Source organism: Mustelus asterias, chromosome X, assembly GCF_964213995.1.
Source record: "Mustelus asterias chromosome X, sMusAst1.hap1.1, whole genome shotgun sequence".
Lineage (NCBI taxonomy): Eukaryota > Metazoa > Chordata > Chondrichthyes > Carcharhiniformes > Triakidae > Mustelus > Mustelus asterias.
The window spans coordinates 13,139,156-13,161,381 of NC_135834.1; the positions used below are offsets into that span (position 1 = coordinate 13,139,156).

The following is a 22,226-nucleotide window of genomic DNA, read 5'->3' on the forward strand; positions in this document are numbered from 1 at the left end:
AAAGTGGGTAACAGGAATGGATGATTGCTTTGTGGGGCTGTGTGTACGAAGTCACAAGTTGTACAGTGGAACCAATGTTCAACATCTCCAATCAAGTGAAGCCAGAAAGGGCATGAGGCTAATTTAAATATTAATGACATCTTTAACGTCATTAACAAGCCCCAGACGCAATCATCCAGTCTCAGTTACCTTTGTCCCCTCGAGGTCCTCACTGACAAGTTTCACAGATCATCCCCACCAACGAGGACCGGATGTGATGACCTCGCCAGTGGGACTGGAGGCCATTGAAGCCCCTTGGGTTGTCGGGGGCAGGGTCAGGCAATGCCCATGGGCCACTGCCAGCCTGGTACCCTAAACAGTGCCCTGTGGGCACCCTGGCACTGGCAAGGAGACTGGGCCTAAGGGGGGCCTCAGGGTGCGGGGGCCAGGCCAAGGGAGGTCTGTAGGAGGGGAGGGAAGAGGGAAATCTGCAGGGGTGGGGACTGATAGGTGGGGGTGGTGATTGGTGGGGGGGCAATCAGCCAGAGCGGAGATTGGGGGCGGGGTGTTGGTGACAGATTTCCCAGTGCACTGTGTACATCGGGACGACTGCCTTTTTTAGCATACCTGTACAGCAACAAAGTCAGTATTTATTTGCTTTTACATATAAAGGCCAACAATATACTTGGACCAGACTCCCCCAAGGATATACTGAATCCCCATCCTTTTTCTCACAAGCTTTGAAAAAGGACCTTGAAGACCTTGAGTTTCCTACAAACTCTACCCTTATCCCAGTATGTAGATGACTTACTTTTAGCATCAGATACAAAGGAAGCAAATTTAACGGGTGCATTGTACCTCTTCTCTAAATTAGTCAGAAAGGACATAAGATATCCAAGAATAAATTGCAAAGGTGCACCCAGAAGGTACAGTATCTAGGACACAAATTGTCCCATGGTCTATGACACTTAACTGAGTCACGAACCAAGTCTGTACAATGCATTCCCAAGCCCACTACTATTAAACAAATACAGTCCCTATTAGGGGTGACAGGACACTGTAGACAGTGGATAATTGGATATGCTCAGTTGATCCAAGCCCTGCAGAGAGACGGAGAGAGAGAGAGAGAGACAGGGCGAGAGAGAGACAGGGAGGGAGAGAGAGAGAGAGACAGAGGGAGAGAGAAAGACAGGGAGGGAGAGAGAGAGACAGGGAGAGAGAGAGAGAGACAGGGAGAGAGAGAGAGAGAGACAGGGAGAGACAGGGAGAGAGAGAGAGAGACAGGGAGAGAGAGAGAGAGACAGGGAGAGAGAGAGACAGGGAGAGAGAGACAGGGAGAGAGAGACAATCCTGCAGGATTGTATGGCCACATCCACTGCAGAACCCTTGCAGTGGTCCCCTGAAGTGGAACAAGCCTTTCCAGCACTAAAACAGGCATTATTTGGGTTTACCTAATTATGAAATGCCATTTGTCCTATACTGGCACGCAATTAATGGATATGCCCAAGCTGTATTAGTACAAGGCCGCGGAGGAACATAACACCCATTAGCTTATTACAGCACTAGATTAGATCCGGTGGCAAAAGGACTACCAGGATGTTTAAAGACTGTAGCAGCAGCAGCATTAGCAGTGGAATCCACCTCTAATATAGTCCTTGGGAGCCCCCTATTCTACAGACTCCCCATGCCGTCCATACTCTCCTCACCAAAAACAAGACACAGCATCTCTCTAATGCTCACCTTAATAGATATGAATTGATCCTTTTAGCTGTGGAAAATATTACCATCCAGTGATGCGCACCCTTGAACCCCGCCTCATTGTTACCCATCGTCCTAGACAGAAAGCCACATGATTGTTCTCAGGTCACTATGTATTCTACGAAACCTAGAATTAACCTACAAGAGACAGCTTTCCCCAATGTGGAAAGCAACATTTTTGTGGATGGGTCAGCATCACATTCTGACCAAGGGAAAATGTAGGTGGGTTACGCAGTATGTACAGAATTCAAGGTCATAGAGCGAGGCTCCTTACCACCCCATTATTCAGCACAAATGGCCGAGTTACATGCTCTAACTAGGGCATGCACCCTCATGGAGGGACAATCTGTTAATATTTTTACTGACTCCCGTTATGCATTTGGAGTGGCTCATGATTATGGTACTCTGTGGAAATTGAGGGGCTATTTAACCTCTGCAGCCACACCCATTAAGAATGGTCCTATGATTGAAGCCCTGTTAAATGCCACACAACTATCCTCTCAGATTGCGATTATAAAATGTCAAGCTCACACATCTGACTCCGATTATATCTCTAATGGAAATGCCTTTGCAGACCAGGCAGCCAAGCAGGCATCATTAACCCCCCCACCATCCTTGTGCCCCATTATAACCTCGGCACCTGTTAGTGAGCCCCTAATAGAATTACAAGCATTAGCCCTAGTGTCAAATTCAGCTCCATAAACTGAACAGGCTAAATGGAAAACAGCTGGTTGCACCCCAGATTCACAAACTGTCTGGCGTGCCTCTCATGGTCATCTTGTAGCACCCCTGCAACTACTCCCGTATTTGGCAAATATTACTCACGGTGTTACCCACGTGAGCAAAGGTGGGATGATAGACATCATTAAGAAGTATTGGTATGCACCTGGATTTGCAGCAATGGCTACAAAATATTACGTAGGGCGCACAACATGTCAAAAATGTAAAGTTGGGAAAGCAACAAAGACCACAGATGCAGTGTTACCACAAGCTGAAGACCCATTTGTAAATATACAAGCTGATTTTGTACAATTGCCAAAAATAAATGGATATGAATATACACTCATAATAGTAGATACATTCTCAAGATGGGTAGAAGCTTTTGCAACCTGAAAAGCGCGCTAATCATTGCTAAAATTTTAATAAAAGAAGTTATCTATAGATATGGACTGCCACAATATGTAAATAGTGACAGAGGAACATACTTTACAGGAAATATAGTAAAGGAATTGTGTAAAGCATTGGCCAGCAAACAGGAACTGCACTGCCAGTACCATCCATAATCCTCAGGAATTGTGGAAAGGTATAATGGCACATTGAAGACCAAACTTGCAAAACTCTGCAATGAGACAGGAATGAAGTGGCCAGATGCATTACCTCTGGTACTAATGAGTGTGAGAATGACAACTCACCAAAAGATAGGTCTAAGCCCATATGAAATCCTGATGGGAAGACCTATGAGCACTGGAATAAACCCTAACTGGAACCAACAATCAGTTAGTCTACATGAAGTAAATAATGAATGGGTACAATACTGTCTTACGTTAATGAAAAATTTGAGATCCATTCACACACAGATTAAAGAAGATCAACCCCTGCTGAACGTCAAACCCTGTCACCAGATAAAAGCAGGACACTGAGTCCTGTCAAAGGTCTTCAAGAACAGCACTCCCAACTTATACACCTGCAATTGTGTCACCTAATGTTTTAAATGTTACTATTATTGTAAAATATGACCAAGCTTGTTTACCCAAATGGTAAATCAATAAGATCGAAATGAAACTGGAAAAGATAAGAAGCAAAATGGAGTTGGGAACCATTCTGAGAGGAGTAGGGACAGGAATAGGAGTTATTAATGCAATGGATTCGGAAACCTTACAAAACAAAATACAAAAGGTGGGATCATTGATAGGAGAAGGATATAGGATTAGATCAAAACTGACAGAAGTAAGTACCAAGCTACTCCTTATAGATTGGTACTCAGATAAGATGCAGTGGAAACAAATAAAGGGAGTCGGTGGAGAACAGCAAACAGTTAATGAAAATTCTACTCGAGAACAGAATAACACATTCTGTTGGAGAAAAGAAATTGTACAAGAATTCTTAAGAGCAGGACAAGAAAGACATGCCTATATTGGCCGAGTATAGGATGCTTTATTTAACTTTATCAATCCTCAATTACAAATTGAACCAGACTTAAAATACACAAGATGTGATACCTCAGGATGTATTTTTACTATGCAAGTTGTGAATGTTACAAAAGCTCACACATGGTGTGAATTTGTAGTTCTACCTCACTTGTTTGGAGAAACATTTTGGACCCCCGAGTTTAAAGGAAACTGGATTGATGAGAAAAATAATGCTCACATGGGAAAAGACTGCGTGAAATGGCCTAACTGTATGCTGTGTCCTGTACATTCTCCTGTATATGAACATGTAGTTTTAATCTGAAGGAAATTGTGGATTAGGGTAATATTTCCACAGGCCATTGTCCATGAAATTGGACAAAATAAAGCCTGCATCACCAGCTCACATGAAATGTACATGGATGGACAACGACAAGAACCACCCATAGATGAATGTTGTGACGAAATATACACTATTTTTGACACCTTTGATGATCAAGCTTGCCGGTTTGGTGGGTGGAGGAATGTTGAGCTCTATCGCAAAGTGGCTCAGATTGAAATGTTACCACCAATGGTTAACCTAGAAAGACTGCAGACATCTCTCAAGAACAATGCAAAGATCAACGAATCATAGCATCCCCACAGTGCAGAGGGAGGCCATTTGGCCCATTAAGCCTGCACTGATGACAATCCCACCCAGGCTCTATCCCCTTAACCCCAAGTATTTACCCTGCTAATCCCCCTGCCACTAAGGGGCAATTTAGCGTGGCCAATCAATCTAACCAGCACATCTTTGGAGTGTGGGAGGAAATTGGAGCACCCGGAGAAACCCATGCAGACATGGGGAGAACGTGCAGACTCCTCACAGAGAGTAACCCGAGGCCGGAATTGTACCCGGGTCCCTGGCGCTGTGAGGCAGCAGTGCTAACCACTGCGCAACCATGCCGCCCATACGAAGCCTTGAAACAAAGATGATAACAATTAAGTGAAGCCAGAGCTAAAATCATCTACTCACAAAATTAACTTGTATACTTGTCTGACAAAATATCCTCACTGAAGGCACATCACTGGTGGGACATTTTTAAGGGATGGTCCCCAAAGGCCTCTGCTGTATTATCCTTGCTGGTACATCCTATTGTTGGAATGATGATAGTGACTGGATTATTGCTCATTTTTATCTTCACTTTATCGCGTAAAGTTCGACACCTCGTAAACTCAGTAATGATATTAAGTGGTACTTTTAGGGCTAGAGAAAGGATGCTATTAAAGGACTAAGTAAGTAAAGCTGTGCTTGTAAAGCACAAAAGGAGGGGCTGAGAAAGTAGAATATTAAATAAAGGGCTAACTCAGAAAATATGGGTTAGCATGGCTTGACGGGGGTTAGAGAGGATTGCATGACTCGAATAAAATGAAGGTATACAAAGAATGGAATGCTCTGGGGGAAAAAAGCTACAACCACATAAGTAATTTAATTATGGGTGTAATATTCTGGTAAAGGCCTATTGGGTAAACAAGGTAGGAAATCCATTGTATTGAGGAATGTGATTAGGTCTGTACAGAATTGAATACACTCATCTGATTAGATCTGTATAAAAGACGGCTGATGTGATTAGATCTGTACAGATTCGAATATACTCATATGATCTGTATAAAAGACGGCTGTAACAGGACAACTTTGAGCAGATCCTTCTGATCACTCCCAATGGCCATTGTAATTGCAAAATAAAGTAATATTGTGTGGATTTGCTGCAATGTAGGTTGCTCCTTAAACATTTTCTTCAACAATCAGATCAGCCAATTATTTTAAATCTCTGTTCAAATAATGGGCAGAGAAACATCCTATGAATGTGTTAAGCACTCATTATTATCATTAACTGACTTCCAGCCTTATCTTTTTTAAAGATTTAAAAAGAGAAAATATATGAAATGTAGAGCAAAGTTGAAAAGGTTAATGTTCGGATGTGACCATTCATTTGAACCTCTTTCTAAATTTGTTTCAATTATCCTCTTAAAGTTACTTAAAAATAAACCCGATCATTAACCTGTGATCTGTTGGAAAGTGTGCATGTATAGCAGGTAAGGACAATATCACTGACCAATGTCAAAAAGCTTGCCAAAACTCACTATCCTCATATGTACAGAATGCCCACTTGGCAAAGTACCGGAGTGCTACCAGCATCCAGGGAACTGTTGCCTGGCATCATGTAAGAAATATGAGTTATATATTTTTGCCTGTACTATGAATTTTAGGTACTGTTCTTTATAAATGGTTTGTGTGGGCTTTTGGTAAGCAAAGAGTTAATTGCTGGTATGTGACGGGCTGTTTGCATTGATTAAGTTAAGCACATAAAGGCTGTCACGTGATGATTAGGGATGACATGTATGAGACTAGACATTTAAAGAGACAAAGGATAAGAGGCTAGAGCAATTCAGAATGATTTAATGTAAATTAGAACAATTTAAAATGATTGTGTCTGTCTCTGGAAGGTACAGTTTACCAATAAGAGACAGGAAAAATTACGATTTAAAATAACTAGGTTGTTTGTGCATTTTTGATTTATATCTAAACTGTGATTTTAAGTGTTACCAAAAGTGCTATCAAAGAACAATTTAGACTCCAAAATCCTCTTCATTAATTCTTCTTAATCTAAACCTCTGTCCACCAATTTTTTGTCTTGTCAAGAACCCGAGAAAAGATCCAAATAATTTATGGAACTTTCAAATGAGTTCATGCATTCAGAAGAGAGGGGAAAGTTGAACGAAGCGAAACTTCCAAAGGGTTGGAAAAAAAGTCCGCTCGTCTTTTATGCAGATCCTAAACAACAAGTCCATTACTTAAAAGTGGCGAAACAGTCTCGCATTCTTTTCACAGCCTTGAATCTTCCTGATCTGTTGCTCACTTTGTGTCAGCCAGAGTTAGACGATTAAAGCACAAGTCATACTAAATTAAAAACAAGAAGTTCCTTTAGCAGAAGAGGCTCTAACTTCCAACCAACCAATTTTTTTTAAAGCTATTGAGGAATGCTTGGAACCATATATAATTCTGGGTTATGTATGCATTATTGGAGTTCAGAAAGAACATTTCAACCAGCAACCCTCTGTACTTCAAAAAAGTTGAAGGTTTATATTTTAAAATATTAAAGTTTGTCTGTGACACCGTAATAAAATTAATTAGCTTTCTGTCCAACAAATTACACATAATGGTGGATGGGTTCTACATCAGTCAGTGGAAGAAAGCGTCAAGCAGAAAAAATACATACTCCCACAAAATGTGGTTGGTACATCGGTGACTTAACCAGGGTGAAAGTGGGAAACTGGCAGGGTCCCCACCTGCCACTCTCCCAGTTGATTAAATGACCTCCTCGCCACTAAACTCGCCGCAGGGGAGGGCACAACATTCCGCTTGCAGCGACCATTGTAATTTTGAAATGTGGCATCCACAGTAACTTCATTGCAGTGTTAATGTAAGCCTACTTGTGACACTAATAAATAAACTTTAGATAAATTTGCACACAACAGGTCAGATCATTATTTTGGTGATGTTGATTGAAGGATAAATATACTGGAGCAATCCCCGCCGGTCTCTCAGGCACGCTCCACACTGCAATCGTCCCACACTCAACCACTTTTTTGAAGAGTGGTGAGTTGCACGTCACGACTACTGGGGTGGGGGGGGGGGGCCTCGTGCTTTTTCTGGGCGCAATCCGGGTTGCGCCATTGGAAAGGGGCCAGGATGATTGCAAACTGTTTGGCCCGAGGCGTGAAGCCGACTTTTAGGCCTGCACACTATTTTACAGGATCGGCACGATCTGTGCTAGGCGTGTTGAGGTTGGAAAATCATCCCCCCCCCCAGGGGAACTCTCTTGCTCTTCTTCAGATACCATCATAGGATCATTTGTATTCACCTCCTGACTTAGGGGAAGGAGTTACACCCAGTGTAATGTTCTTTTAAGTTACTTTCTACAACAAATACTTAGCAAATGAGCGATCCCATCTCTTGATCTTTGAGGAGATTGGACACATTCAATGAAATCACTGAAAGAAGACTTTTGTCTAGTATTGTGTGATTTTTAACTTTTCCCACCCAAAATCATCCTCTTCTCTCCTGAAGGTCCTAACTCATATTTGGGTGTGGTTCCATGGACTGCAGCAGCTCACCGAGGTGTCATGCCTCATTTGCAAACATAAAAAGCAAGTGTCAATGAGAGGAAGTGGCAGAGAGATGGGGTTATCACATGTCTGATCGTGACCTACCCGACATTCATATATAATTACTTTTCAACAGGAGTCACTGGATAGTGGTCAGGAGCAAGAATGCTGGATGATTTTCCTCCCCCGAGCTCAGGGATGCACTTTGCACTGTTTGCACTGTCCAGACAAGCTCAACACAGATCTGGGGTTAACCCTGGAACCTTCTTTGTTTACATAGCTTGACGTCAAGTTCTTTTTGGTCGGATGTGAAACCCTTTTTCTCCTCGTATTTTGGGTCATACACTAACTGCAGCTGAGAGGATCTGTACTCCCAAGTCTCTGTCATTTTCAGTATGAACTACATGAGGAGGTGCGTACCTTTGGACCATTCGTGTCTTCCTCTTCAGTTTTTTCCCCCTCACTGGCTACTGGCATGTGTCTATCCTTCACTCTGTTTCTTCCAATGGAAAGATGGTTAAATTGGGAACTCAGCAACACAAAAGCAGGTGTGAACCTGAGTCTTACAATTTGGCACTAAGCATCAGTGCCTGTAAAGATGAACAAATCAGCATTTTACACATTGCAAGTACTTGAATCCTGCAAGGACTGAGTGTTCTTTGCAGCTTTCAAAAGAAACACACCTATCACACATCATCGTGAAACAGATTTCAGTGCGTGCTCACCCTGTGTGTACTTATCCTGTGTATGCTCACCCTGTGTGTGTTCACCTTGTGTGTATACATACTAATCCTGTGCGTACTGACCCTATGTGCACAAACATAACTAATTTTTTAAAAAAGCACTCAACATGGAATGAAATGTGATCTTCGTTGTTACAGTCAGGTATACATAAAACTGTACTATTACCATCATGGACAATGAAAGTGGGAGGACCAAGCGTGTTTCACTTAAAATTGCAAATTGCCTCACCCGCCACATGCTCACTGCCCTCTTCCTTCCAATCACCCCCTCACAATTGCCACCCTCTTTGTCACACCACCCTGATCCCATCTCTCCTAGATGCCCCTCTCTCCCGATCCTTGGAAGAGGACAATGGGATTAGTTTTATAGTGCTCTGCCAAACAGCCAGATACAGTGGGCCAAATGGCCTCTTTCTGTGCCATAATAGTTCCATGAAATGTAGAAAGAGGGAGAGAGGAACATACAGAAAGAGAAAGTGAGACACAACCAAAGGGAAAGAGAGGAAAAGAGAGAAACAGACATGGAAAGAGAGAATAAGGGCTAGAGGTAATAGAACAAACAAACAAAAAGGGAGCATGCACAAGAACACAAAATTGCAATTATTGAATATTATTAAACACCGGAGTGTACAGACAAACATTAGTCACTAGGATGACAGAAACTGTACGGCATGTAGTGATTGACTGTATGAAATCTGAATGAAATTACATATCTTAAAGGCAAGCTCAAAATGACCATGACTGGAGACAATTATTCAGTACCTAAGCCATTTCTCCAGCAGCTCTCAAAAGGTTAAATTTGTTGTAGTCTTCCCCACTGATGTCACAAGTAGGCTGGCTTTACATTCATTTGATGGTTTTGACTTGCTTAAAAGTGGCTTCTATATAAGATTCGATCTCTTCGTCTCTGAAGTTTGTGCAAGGAAGAAGGAAGAAGAAAGAAAAAAGATGTGGAGCGATTTGCAGTTGCTCTTGATTTTTATCATTTGTACTGCTCCTATGGTTGCCAGCTGTAAGTTCAATGTGCTTAAATAGAATGATCCTTTTTTAACATTTAACAGTACAACATGTAATGGCTTCTGCAATAATTTATATTACTATTTGTACTGCTGATTTGTCTGACACTAGGGAATTCTAAAACTCCTGTTTTCATCTGGGGAAACAGAGCAGTTACACATTTCTTGAGTGATGGCTGTTTTCAAATTTAATCTCTAATTACAATACAGATTTTTTTTCCAGGACTAGAGAAGGAAATTTTATTAAAACAAGAAGTCTCATATGTACAAATATTCTTGTTTTTGCATATATATCCAAGGTGATTTAAGGATGTTTTTTGGATTTAGTGGGTTGCTGATATTATGAAGAATGTTTTTTTTCCCAGGATATTCCTCCCTCCTGTTATATAACTGTCATTAGACTTGCAGTGTGTTTTGGCAGGTGTCATGCGAAGGAGCGTTTTTAACAGCTCAGAGGTGTTGGTACTGTACTGTATTTAAACTGTTAGTTTCACAGCTCCAACTGCTACAGTCAGTCGAATTGCTTCAGTGTAAATTAGCTGCAGATCAGATGACACTTACATCAACTTTAACATAGAACATAGAACATAGAAAGCCACAGCACAAACAGGCCCTTCGGCCCACAAGTTGCGCCGATCACATCCCCACCTCTCGGCCTATCTATAGCCCTCAATCCCATTAAATCCCATGTACTCATCCAGAAGTCTCTTAAAAGACCCCAACGAGTTTGCCTCCACCACCACCGACGTCAGCCGATTCCACTCTGAGTGAAAAACTTACCCCTGACATCTCCTCTGTACCTACCCCCCAGCACCTTAAACCTGTGTCCTCTCGTAGCAACCATTTCAGCCCTTGGAAATAGCCTCTGAGAGTCTACCCTATCCAGACCTCTCAACATCTTGTAAACCTCTATCAGGTCACCTCTCATCCTTCGTCTCTCCAGGGAGAAGAGACCAAGCTCCCTCAACCTATCCTCGTAAGGCATGCCCCCCAATCCAGGCAACATCCTTGTAAATCTCCTCTGCACCCTTTCAATGGCTTCAACATCTTTCCTGTAATGAGGTGACCAGAACTGCGCGCAGTACTCCAAGTGGGGTCTAACCAGGGTCCTATAAAGCTGCAGCATTATCTCCCGACTCCTAAACTCAATCCCTCGATTAATGAAGGCCAGTACGCCGTACGCCTTCTTGACCGCATCCTCCACCTGCGAGGCCGATTTAAGAGTCCTATGGACCCGGACCCCAAGGTCCTTCTGATCCTCTACACTGCTAAGAATGGTACCCTTCATATTATACTGCTGCTTCATCCCATTGGATCTGCCAAAATGGATCACCACACACTTATCCGGGTTGAAGTCCATTGCTAAATATAGCTTTCTGAGAGTTTAGACTTGTGGTCCCAAAGTATAGAAGTCATCAGTTAAATCTCTTCCCCAACCATTAATTAAAAATGACTTTCACCCTCCGTGGCTCACATACAAAATGTTGTTTATTGTGATTTGTCACAATTTAGTAGGCATTTGTTTATTAGTACTTTAAACTCCCAAGGAATAAAACTGGCAAGGCAAAAATAAAGTTAATGATGTGCTTGTTCAAATTTTAAATATCAGTCTGTGACTAAGCAAAAGACTGACATTTATATCATGCCTTTCATGCCATCAAGATGTCCCTAAGTACTTCACAGCCAATGTACGTTTGAAGTGGGGAGTTGGTTTGCTCAGTTGGCTGGAGAGCTGGTTAGCGATGCAGAGTGATGGCGACACTGTGGGTTCAATTCCTGGACCGGCTCTGCCTTCTCAATTTTGCCTCTTGCCTGAGGTGTGGTGATCCTCAGGTTAAATCACCACAGGTCAGCTCTCCATCTCAAAGGAGACAGCAGCTTATGGCCATCTTGGACTATGACGACTTGACCTTACTTTTATTTTTGAAGTGTGGTCACTCTTGAAATGTAGGAAATATAAAGAGATCATGGGTGAGATTTTCCAGCCTCTCAGCCATGTGTTTCCCGGCGGTGGAAGGCTGTTCACCAGCGGCGGGATTCTCTGGTTCCCGCTGCCGTCAATGGGATTTCCCATTGATGTCACCCCATGCTGCCACAAAACCTGCGGGCAGGGGATGCGCTGCCAGCGGGGCCAGAGAATCCCACCAGCGTGAACAGCCGGAGAGGTTTGTGTTTTTGTGTCTGTCTGACAAAGGGTCACCCTGACTCAAAACGTTAGCTCTGACCTCTCACCACAGATGCTGTCAGACCTGCTGAGATTTTCCAGCATTTTCTGTTTTTGTTTCAGGTTCTAGCATCTGTGGTATTTTGCTTTTATTTTTGTGTCTGTGTTCAGTTAAACTGTTGAAAGTTTCTGACTGTCCCTTTTCTCCAGTACAGATTGCTTTTTGGCAGCAGTAGAGAACAAGTGCTACATTCAACTGGATGTAGCAAAACTGTTACTTTGTCAAAAAAATTACTAGCTGACTAATTTTGCCCCTCATGTCTGGACCACAGGTGCAACCATCAAGATGAAAAGACTTCTCTGTAAGATGCAACTGCTTAGAAAAAGGTTTGCAGGCCCAAAGCATCGAATGGGCTGAATTATGTAGTGAATTAAAATGAGAAAGCAAATGGATTATTCACACTGAGCTAAAAGCCTGATGTTAAAATATAACAGTTTGGTACACACTTGCTTTCTTAATCATAGGACCTCTCTGTCTTGGAAATGTTGTTCTGTAGCCTAATGTAGAATAATCCAACCCCAGTGCAGTGCATCAAGGGGTGGGAGGGTGCGGTTTATTTCCTCTTGGGTTGGGTGGTAACAGAAAATCATTTTCTTTGTTCGTTATTTGTCGTGAAGCCTTAAACATTTGTACTAAGAACCTACTAAATATTTCACTACAGACCGAACAGAGGAAATCTCCCTGATGTCACTGAGTTGCTGCTCTGCTGTGGGTGGTGTTAAGGTCATTTCCATGTCCACAGGGAGTGTAAAAGTCACTTTTAAGTTAATTTAGTACAATTTCTAGCTACCATTTGCACAACAACATTGTTACAGGCAGCCCAAGTGTGTGCATCTCTCTTTTCCTTGTCCTCTTTCAAGCTTTTTTTTCTCTTTTCTTTCCCTCCCTCCCCATTTTTAACTGCCTACCATCCTGCTTGCTCCCCCTTTCTTCTTGATTCTTCTCTTCTCTTTACTCCTTCCTTTCCCTCCCACCACTTTCCTCTCTCCCTTTTCTCGCACCCTTTTTACTCCCTCTCCCCTTCCCTATTTCACCAGCCCGGCCTACCCCTTTTTAATCCGTTAGCGTTTTTTACACTCTCCATCCTCCTCTCTTTTCCCTTTTCTCCCTCTCTCCTGCTTTTTCTCCCTTCAAAGCCTTTGATGATCCATCTGTATTTGTCCCCAGGCTCTTCCCAATTTTTTTCCCTCTCTTGAAGGTACTGGAGTCTTGCTGGGTTAGTTTCAAGAGGCACTGCCAACCCTCTACTATCCAACCCAAATGTCAATTGTTACATGTGAAAGTATTTGACAGAGGATTTGAGTAGGGAGTAGAGGCGGCGGGGAGGATGTGGTGAGGGAGAGAAATCATAGTTAGGTCCAATCTCCCCTCTGCCAATGCCCACAAACATCGCTGGGTGAGGCGGGACTACCTCCTGGGTCACCAAGGCTTACTGTAATGTGCCTACTGCCACTTTGGATGAAATCCGATCACTCAGCACTGAACAGGGATCAAATCTAGAACCTCATTTGTATGAATCTCAGTATCTCACTGAGCTGTGCATCTAAGTCATTGGGGGAGCCACTTTAGTTCCATTTATCTCCAGAAATTTAGCCCCTCATGGAATTGAACCCAGGTCCCTGGCGTTGTGAGGCATAGAACCTAGAACAGTACAGCACAGTACAGGCCCTTCGGCCCTCTATGTTGTGCCGATCAAGATCAAGTTATCCCACTCCCTATCATCCTGGTGTGCTCCATGTGCCTATCCAATAACCGCTTGAAAGTTCCTAAAGTGTCCGACTCCACTATCACAACAGGCAGTCCATTCCACACCCCAACCACTCTCTGAGTAAAGAACCTACCTCGGACATCCCTCCTATATCTCCCACCATGAACCTTATAGTTATGCCCCCTAGTAACAGCTACATCCGCCCGAGGAAATAGTCTCTGAACGTCCACTCTATCTATCCCCCTCATCATCTTATAAACCTCTATTAAGTCGCCTCTCATCCTCCTCCGCTCTAAAGAGAAAAGCCCTAGTTCCCTCAACCTTTCCTCATAAGACCTACCCTCCAAACCAGGCAGCATCCTGGTAAATCTCCTTTGCACTCTTTCCAATGCTTCCACGTCCTTCTTATAGTGAGGTGACCAGAACTGCACACAATATTCCAAATGTGGTCTCACCAAGGTCCTGTACAGTTGCAGCATAACCCCACGGCTCTTAAACTCAAACCCCCTGTTAATAAACGCTAACACACTATAGGCCTTCTTCACGGCTCTATCCACTTGAGTGGCAACCTTCAGAGATCTGTGGATATGAACCCCAAGATCTCTCTGTTCCTCCACATTCCTCAGAACCCTGCCGTTGACCCTGTAATCCGCATTCAAATTTGTCCTACCAAAATGAATCACCTCGCACTTATCAGGGTTAAACTCCATCTGCCATTTTTCAGCCCAGCTCTGCATCCTATCAATGTCTGTTTGCAGCAGTGCTAACTAACCACTGTGCCACCGTACCGCCCTATTATTAAAAACAAGCTGTTACAGGAGACTAGGTGAATACAAATGTCAAATGGTCCAATTTAACATATAGGCTGTGTTCTATGTATTAAGCTCCAGCAGGTATCAGAAATAAAGGCCGGAATCTTACCGCCTTTGGCTTGCAGAACAGCATTCTCCGTTGGCCTCGGGCAGAATCTTACGAGCCTCAGGCGGGCAAGGCGGTAAAATTCCGGCAAAAGAGTCTGGATTTCATAAGTTCACGATACTAATTGTCTTGCAAATTTGGAATGCTACTGCTGCCTTTAATAGTTAAAAAAAATTGGAAATCATTGCTGATGAAGAGTGAAGTGATAATTGGATACAGTGTCAGAAACTACCATTAGCACATTAGAAAGGTCCCATCAGCACATATTAATAAAGTGCAGAAAGTCTTTAGAAATTTCTCAAAGAATATTGTGAGAAAGAAAGTCCATTTTTAGTAAACTGTCTGTGATCTCCCTTCTTTTGGAGACACTTTAATGAGACAGTAAATAAAATCAAACTTGCATCTAGCTGGTGTGTGACCAGTTAAATCTAATAATTTTTCCCATTCCTTCCTGAAATACTCCTATCGCGAACGCTATGAAAGTCAATTTTAAAGCTTTATGAGTTCAAAATGTTCGGCACAGGTGACAAAGTTACCCACAATATGGCATCCTTAATTTGGAGTGATTTTGGTAGCATTTCATTTTGTAGTTCAGAGAATCCTTACAGAAGGATTTGGTGCAGAAGGAGGCCATTCGGCCCATTTAGTCTGTACCGAGTCTCCAACAGAGTATCTTGCCCAGGCCTTCTCCCCAACCCTATCCCCGAAACCCCACACATTGATCATGGCCAATCCACCTAATCTACACATCTTTGGACACTAAGGGGCAATTTTAACACGGCCAATCCACCTAACCTGCACATCTTTGGACTGTGGGAGGAAACCGGAGCACCCGGAGGAAACCCACGCAACCACGGGGAGAATGTACAAACTCCCTGACAGTGACCCAAGGCTGGAGTTGAACCCGAGTCCCTGGCACTGTGAGGCAGCAGTGCTAACCACTGTGCCACCGTGCTGCCCTATTATTAAAAACAAACTGTTACAGGTGACTTGGCGAATACAAATGTCAAATGGTCCAATTTAATATGTCGGCTGTGTTCTACGTATTAATCTCCAGCATGGAAAATAATGATGTCGGGCAAAGAACAAGCTTGAAACCAACCTGAGTTTGCAGCATTTCTGGACAATAATCTAACAGCTTTTCTGGAGCTAACGGCTAAACAGGAAGCATAATGAAATAAATGTCTAAAAAAGGCACGAACTTACTTGGTATTTGGTTTGAGGGCCTCACTAACCTTTAACAGGCAGGGATTAGGTTCCTCAGCTGACCGTCACATGAACGAGATTGAAGATTTTGGGAGGCATGTGATGTAGATGTTCTCAGGAGGGATCTCACTGCATCACAATGTGTGGAGATGAAATCTGTCACATGCCTCAAACCAAACAGCCTGATGCTTCTTCAGGCAAAAATCCTCAACACATGAACTGTGGGAACCAACGTCCTCAGAGCCGAGAAAGAATGAAAATAATCAAAAGAAAATCCTTTGCTAATGAAGGACAATTTCAAATTAAAAGTAACTATGGGTCACTTCATCAAAAAAGAGCAATATCTGGATTGTGTGTGTTATTCTGGCGGGGGAGGGGGGGGTGAATTTCAGAAAGATTTTCCTTGCCTCTCGTCTCAGTTTGTTGTGAACTAATTGAGAGAGATCGATTGCTATTATTAGTCAACAATTCCATTATTGTTGGATCATACGGCTACCGGGATGGTAGAAGGCAAACAAAATGGACCCCAGTCTTTTTCCACTGAATTAAATTGTAAAGTAGTGTAGTACAGAATACCGTGGCTTGAATGCCTTTTTGTGGTTTGGTCTTTCAACAGGGTCTCCTAATGATGGACGCAGAAGGAACAAAGAGAACTCTTCTCCTCGACGGTTAACTGGCTACAAGTCCTGGAATTCTGATCTTTATCCCATTTGGAAGGCTGGGGACTCCAGGTGGCATGACTGTTGGAAAGGTGAGAATGTGAGACTGGAGTACATTACATCTCCTGAATATCTCAGAATTATATTGATTCGTGAAAGTTAGTAGATACGAGGATACTCCGGTGAAGTTTGCCTGAACACATCAGAATTTCATGAATTATTCCCTCCTTACAGGACCTAGAGGGAGCTATACAATAAATGGCAGAACCATCAGGAGTATAGACACACAGAGGGACCTGGGTGTACAAGTCCACAGATCCTTAAAGGTGGCAGCACAGGTGGAGAGGGTGGTGAAGAAGGCATATGGCATGCTTGCCTTTATTGGACGGGGCATAGAATATAAAAGTTGGCATATGATGTTGCAGCTGTGTAGAACGATGGTTAGGCCACATTTGGAATACTGCGTCCAGTTCTGGTCGCCACACTACCAGAAGGACGTGGAGGCTTTGGAGAGAGTACAGAGGAGGTTTACCAGGATGTTGCCTGGTATGGAGGGTCTTAGCTATGAGGAGAGATTGGGTAAACTGGGGTTGTTCTCCCTGGAAAGATGGAGGATGAGGGGTGACCTAATAGAGGTGTATAAAATTATGAAGGGCATAGATAGAGTGAACAATGGGAAGCTTTTTCCCAGGTCAGAGGTGACGAACACAAGGGGTCACGGGTTCAAGGTGAGGGGGGGCAAGGTTCAACACAGATGTCAGGGAGATGTATTTTACACAGAGGGTGGTGGGGGCCTGGAATGCACTGCCAGGGAAGGTGATTGAGGCGGACACGCTGGGATCGTTTAAGACTTATCTAGATAGCCACATGAACGGAGTGGGAATAGAGGGATACAAAAGAATGGTCTAGTGGGCACATGAGTGGCGCAGGTTTGGAGGGCCGAAGGGCCTGTTCCTGTGCTGTATTGTTCTTTGTTCTTTGTTCTCGAGGAACCCAGTGCAATTCTCCACATGACAGAGCTCCTTCAATCCTGAATCATTACATAAAACATGCTGGCTGGAATTCTCTGACAACGCCCATGGCTGGGATTCTCCAATCCTGCTGCAGTGAATAGAAATTTGGCTGAATGCCAAATCCTCTGTTCTTACTGGCTGCAGTAGCGGGACCTGTGAGATCGGAGATTTGCGGCCATTTCACCTTATTTCTCCTTTTATTCTCTCCATTGTATTTTCCATCCACAGCAGCCCACCCCACTCAATGGCCAATGAGTGGTTGTTCCAGCCCTCAATCCCGCTACCTTTACTCATTTGAATTCTCTTTCCTTTGTGCGCCCCCTTCTTGCCTTCCCTATCACTGTCACTCTCCCCCATCTCTGTAGCCTTCTCCAGCCCCACAATCCTCCAAGAACTCCTGCGTCTCCGACCTCTTCTGCATCCTCACTTCCTTCATCCCATAACTGATGGTTGTGCCACTCGATGTTTAGGCCCTAAGCTCTGGAATTCCCTGTTTAATCCTCCCCGCCTCTGTACGTCTCCACTTGCAAAATTATCCTTAAAACCTACGGTCTGGATTCTCCCTAAAAAAATTCTAAGTTCCCAACGTGCTGGAAAATGGGAGTAAATCCCGCAGGTTTTGTTAGCGTACTTACCAGAGCGAATCTCCGACACTCTGAACACTGCAGAGTGCCTCAGCGGGATTCACTCTGGAAAGTAGGGCCTATTTCCGCCCGAGAGGCCGACAGCATAGTGCTGAGCGGGTCACTGCGCATGTGCCAATCTGTCAGAGCGGAGATCGGCGCATGCATAGTGGCCCCACCATTGCCGACCTCCAGATCGCTGGCCAGCCCAATCGCTGACCAGCCCTGCAACCGCACTCCCCCCGCCACAGCTGGCCTTCTGACCCCCCCCCACCCCCTGATCGCTGGCCCCCAGACCTCCCCAGGCCAGGCCCTATGTCCCCCCCAGAATATTCCCGACCCTCCCCCCGATCCCAACGACCAGCCCCAATGTCTTCGACCCCCCCTCCAGCCAGCCCTGATCTCCCCCTCAACAGTCCCAACCCCCCCACCAATGACCAGGCCCGACCCCTCCCCACCCTGATGGCCAGGCCTGATCGCCGTTCTCCCTCTCTCCCCCACCTCTCCCACCAATCGCCTCCCCCCCCCCAACCAAATAGACCCCCCAGTAAGCCCCGCCCCCTGGCCCCACCCCCCCCTTGGCACTGTCCAGTGCCCAGTGAACAATGCCAAGGTGCCACTTGGGCAGTGCCAGTTTGCCATTTGGACAGTGCCTGGGTGCCAATCAGGCACTGCCCAAGGGGCACCCCCCCTTACCCCCGACCTCCCAGGATGGCTTCAATGGCCTCTCTTCCCTCCAGTGGGGTCAGGCCGCCTGTTCCCTGTTAGTGGGGAGCCGCAATAAACCCTGCTGGAGGGAACCACTCCCGGCAGGGGATGGGGAGACGCTAGCGGGCTCGGAGAATACCATCCCGGGCCCGCTAATCATATGGAAATATCAACTACCATGACATTTCTATATGATAATCAGCTCCGTGCTGATTTCCAGCGTGGAGCTGATTATGTCGGAAATCTTAGCTGGGGAGACGCGCAGAGGCATGGCGCCCAGCGGGAAGCCTGCGAAACAGCCGCCGCTGATGTTTCCCGACCCGCTGCGCTGCACAACCTACTTCTTTGACCAGGTGTTGGTTGTCTCTCCTCATATCTCCTTACGTGGTTTGGTGGCATGTGAGGTGCCGTGGGACATTTTACTATGTTAAAGGTACTATCTGTTGTTGATATCTCAGGTTGTTCACACTAATAGATTTTGATGTTCTGATTTAGAGTTAAATATCAATGAGGCAACAGCAGTTAAAAACACACCTTTCCAAACTTCCTGGTCTTTAAATTTCAAAAAGGATAAACCAGTCAATAGGAAACAAGGAAACATATAAGAATTATGGGTTGCCGGTGTTTAGGAATTTAGCCACAGTTGGTGCTCCACATTCTCTATTTGTAATGTAATGTTGCATTGACCATACGATCTACTGGTGCAGTAGCTTTGGAATCCTCGGACCAGGCATTATTTTTAATATACAATAGATCCCTAGAAGATTTATACATTTTTAATACTACTGTCAAGTTTCTATGTTGGTGTAGACACTATCTTGTAGCTGCAACATCTTCCCTTCTCTGTGTTCTTATGCACCAGGGGGGAATTAAGTTCATTTGTTAGTATGCAAACAATTCCAAGATCAGTTTGTCCTATTCTAACAACTAAATGTTGAACTGAATGCATTGTTGTTGTTTGTCTTCCTGCACCTCGTGGTGCACAAGGCAGACTTTTATCTGTTCCCCAAGAAGGGGTTTTCCTGGAGCAGGCTTCTAGCCTGTCGCCAGGAGCTTATAGCTTGAGGGGCGCCACTCTGCATCAAGCATGGCTGACCAGGAGTCTCTCCCACTCTTGCTGCCTGCCAATTGGCGCGTTTGGAAGGATTTGCAGGTTGATACCCAACCTGTTTGGCAGCATTATGAATGCACCTTCCTTGGCCATCAAGTCCTGGGGTGGGACTCAAACCCGGAGCTTCTGGTTCAGGAACAGGAGCGCAACCCACTGCGCCATAACAGCGCCTCATGTAACCAATGCACAATGCCTAATATTAGTTCTGAAGCCAAGAAATATGGATGCTGATATTTCGTTAATTTGTTGAACACTTGCTGTAACCTTGAACTCATGGATTAACAGTATCATGAAGATTAAGACCCATTCTGTTTGCATTAAGTCTAAACAGCTACTCCTTGGTCTAGGGATAAGTAACCAAGGTCTGTGGACAATTTACAGGCTCACTTTTTAATAACCTAAGCGCTTAAGTGCTACACTTTTCTTTCTCATTCACAGGAGGACCAATTTCACTTCAAGTTAACAATGACGCCCCCACCTTAACTGGTGCGAAAGCCACATTCTACATTAACTTGAAATTCCCTCAGAATCAGACCATCCAGTCTGATGGTGAGATTGTTTGGGCTGAAAACTGTACTTTGAATGGTAAGGATGAAAAGAGTGGTAAGCGTTCACCCAGGGGCCGATGGCGACCAGGAGCATTTCAAATATTGGCAGGATTTGGAATGGCTTAGCTATTCAGAATGATATGAGGACTTTAATTATGAGGGCAGATTGCATAAACTAGGCTTGTGTTCCCTCGAGTATAGAAAATGAAGGGGTAAGACCCAAAGTGCAGGAAATCCCCAAGTTTAAAAATAGTCAGAGATCACAAAGTAAACAACAATATGGCGATTAATTGCCAGTAGTGGTGGGTTGCAGATCGTCAGTGGGGAGGACTGAAGTGCAGAATCATCAGAATGATAATGAAAGCGGAAAGGGTTACCTTATGAGGAGAGGTTGCATAGTCCAGGCATGTATTCCCAGACGTATAGAAGACTGACTGAATCATAGAAACCCAGAAGGAGGCCATTTGGCCCATCAAGTCAGCACCGACAACAATCCCACCCAGGCCCTATCCCCATCACCCCATATATTTACCCCCCTAATCCCTCTAACCTATGCATCCCAGGACACTAAGGGGCAATTTAGCATGGCCAATCAACCTAGCCCATTTGCGGCATTTAACATGATTTAAGCATTTGATAGGGTAGAAAGAGATTTGCTCTGGTGGGGGAGTCCAGAAAGGGGTATTAACATAAAATTAGAGCTAGGCCAATCAGGGCTGATGTCTGAAAGCACTTCTCCACAGAATACGTCTGGGAAATCTGGGAAACTCTTCCTCAAAAAGCTGACTGAGGCTGGTGGTCAATTGAAAATGTTAAAACTGAAATTTATTGATTTTTGTTAGGCAAAACTATTAAATGGAATCAAAACAGGCACAGTTAAGATACAGATCAGCCATGATCTAATGGAAGAGTGGAGTAGGCACAAGGGGCTGAATGTCAGATGCATTTTGGAAGAAATAATGTAGGGGGGAGTTATACAATAAATGGCAGAGCCATCAGGAGTATAGAAACACAGAGGGACCTGGGTGTACAAGTCCACAAATCCTTGAAGGTGGCAACACAGGTGGAGAAGGTGGTGAAGAAGGCATATGGTATGCTTGCCTTTATAGGATGGGGTATAGAGTATAAAAGCTGGAGTCTGATGATGCAGCTGTATAGAATGCTGGTTAGGCCACATTTGGAGTACTGCGTCCAGTTCTGGTCGCCGAACTACCAGAAGGACGTGGAGGCTTTCGAGGGAGTGCAGAGAAGGTTTACCAGGATGTTGCCTGGTATGGAGGGTCTTAGCTATGAGGAGAGATTGGGTAAACTGGGCTTGTTCTCCCTGGAAAGACGGAGAATGAGGGGAGACCTAATAGAGGTGAATAAAATTATGAAGGGTATAGATAGGGTGAACAGTGGGAAGCTTTTTCCCAGGTCGGAGGTGACGATCACGAGGGTTCACGGGCTCAAGGTGAGAGGGGCAAAGTATAACTCAGATATTAGAGGGACGTTTTTTACACAGAGAGTGATGGGGGCCTGGAATGCGCTGCCAAGTAGGGTGGTGGAGGCAGACACGCTGGCATCGTTTAAGACTTACCTGGATAGTCACATGAGCAGTCTGGGAATGGAGGGATACAAAGGAATGGTCTAGTTGGACCAAGGAGCGGCACAGGCTTGGAGGGCCAAAGGGCCTGTTTCCTGTGCTGTACTGTTCTTTGTTCTTTGTTCTTTGTCATATTCCAGTTCCTATATTC

At 44.4% G+C, this 22,226-nt stretch overlaps 1 protein-coding gene across 4 annotated transcripts in view; it reads left to right on the forward strand.

Moving 5' to 3' along the window:
• Positions 1-9,667: 9,667 nt before the first annotated feature.
• The window catches only part of LOC144482007 (melanocyte protein PMEL-like), a 29,274-nt gene continuing 16,715 nt past the window's right edge, over positions 9,668-22,226 (forward strand). For 3 of the 4 annotated variants that reach the window (XM_078201254.1, XM_078201255.1, XM_078201257.1), the window contains exons 1-3: positions 9,668-9,767; positions 16,445-16,579; positions 20,381-20,527. In XM_078201254.1, the coding sequence (XP_078057380.1) occupies positions 9,704-9,767; positions 16,445-16,579; positions 20,381-20,527 (346 nt within the window). In that variant the 5' untranslated portion in view covers positions 9,668-9,703. Of the gene's footprint in view, positions 9,768-16,070; positions 16,137-16,444; positions 16,580-20,380; positions 20,528-22,226 lie in introns of those variants that run through there. The other variant, XM_078201256.1, reaches the window with a different exon arrangement.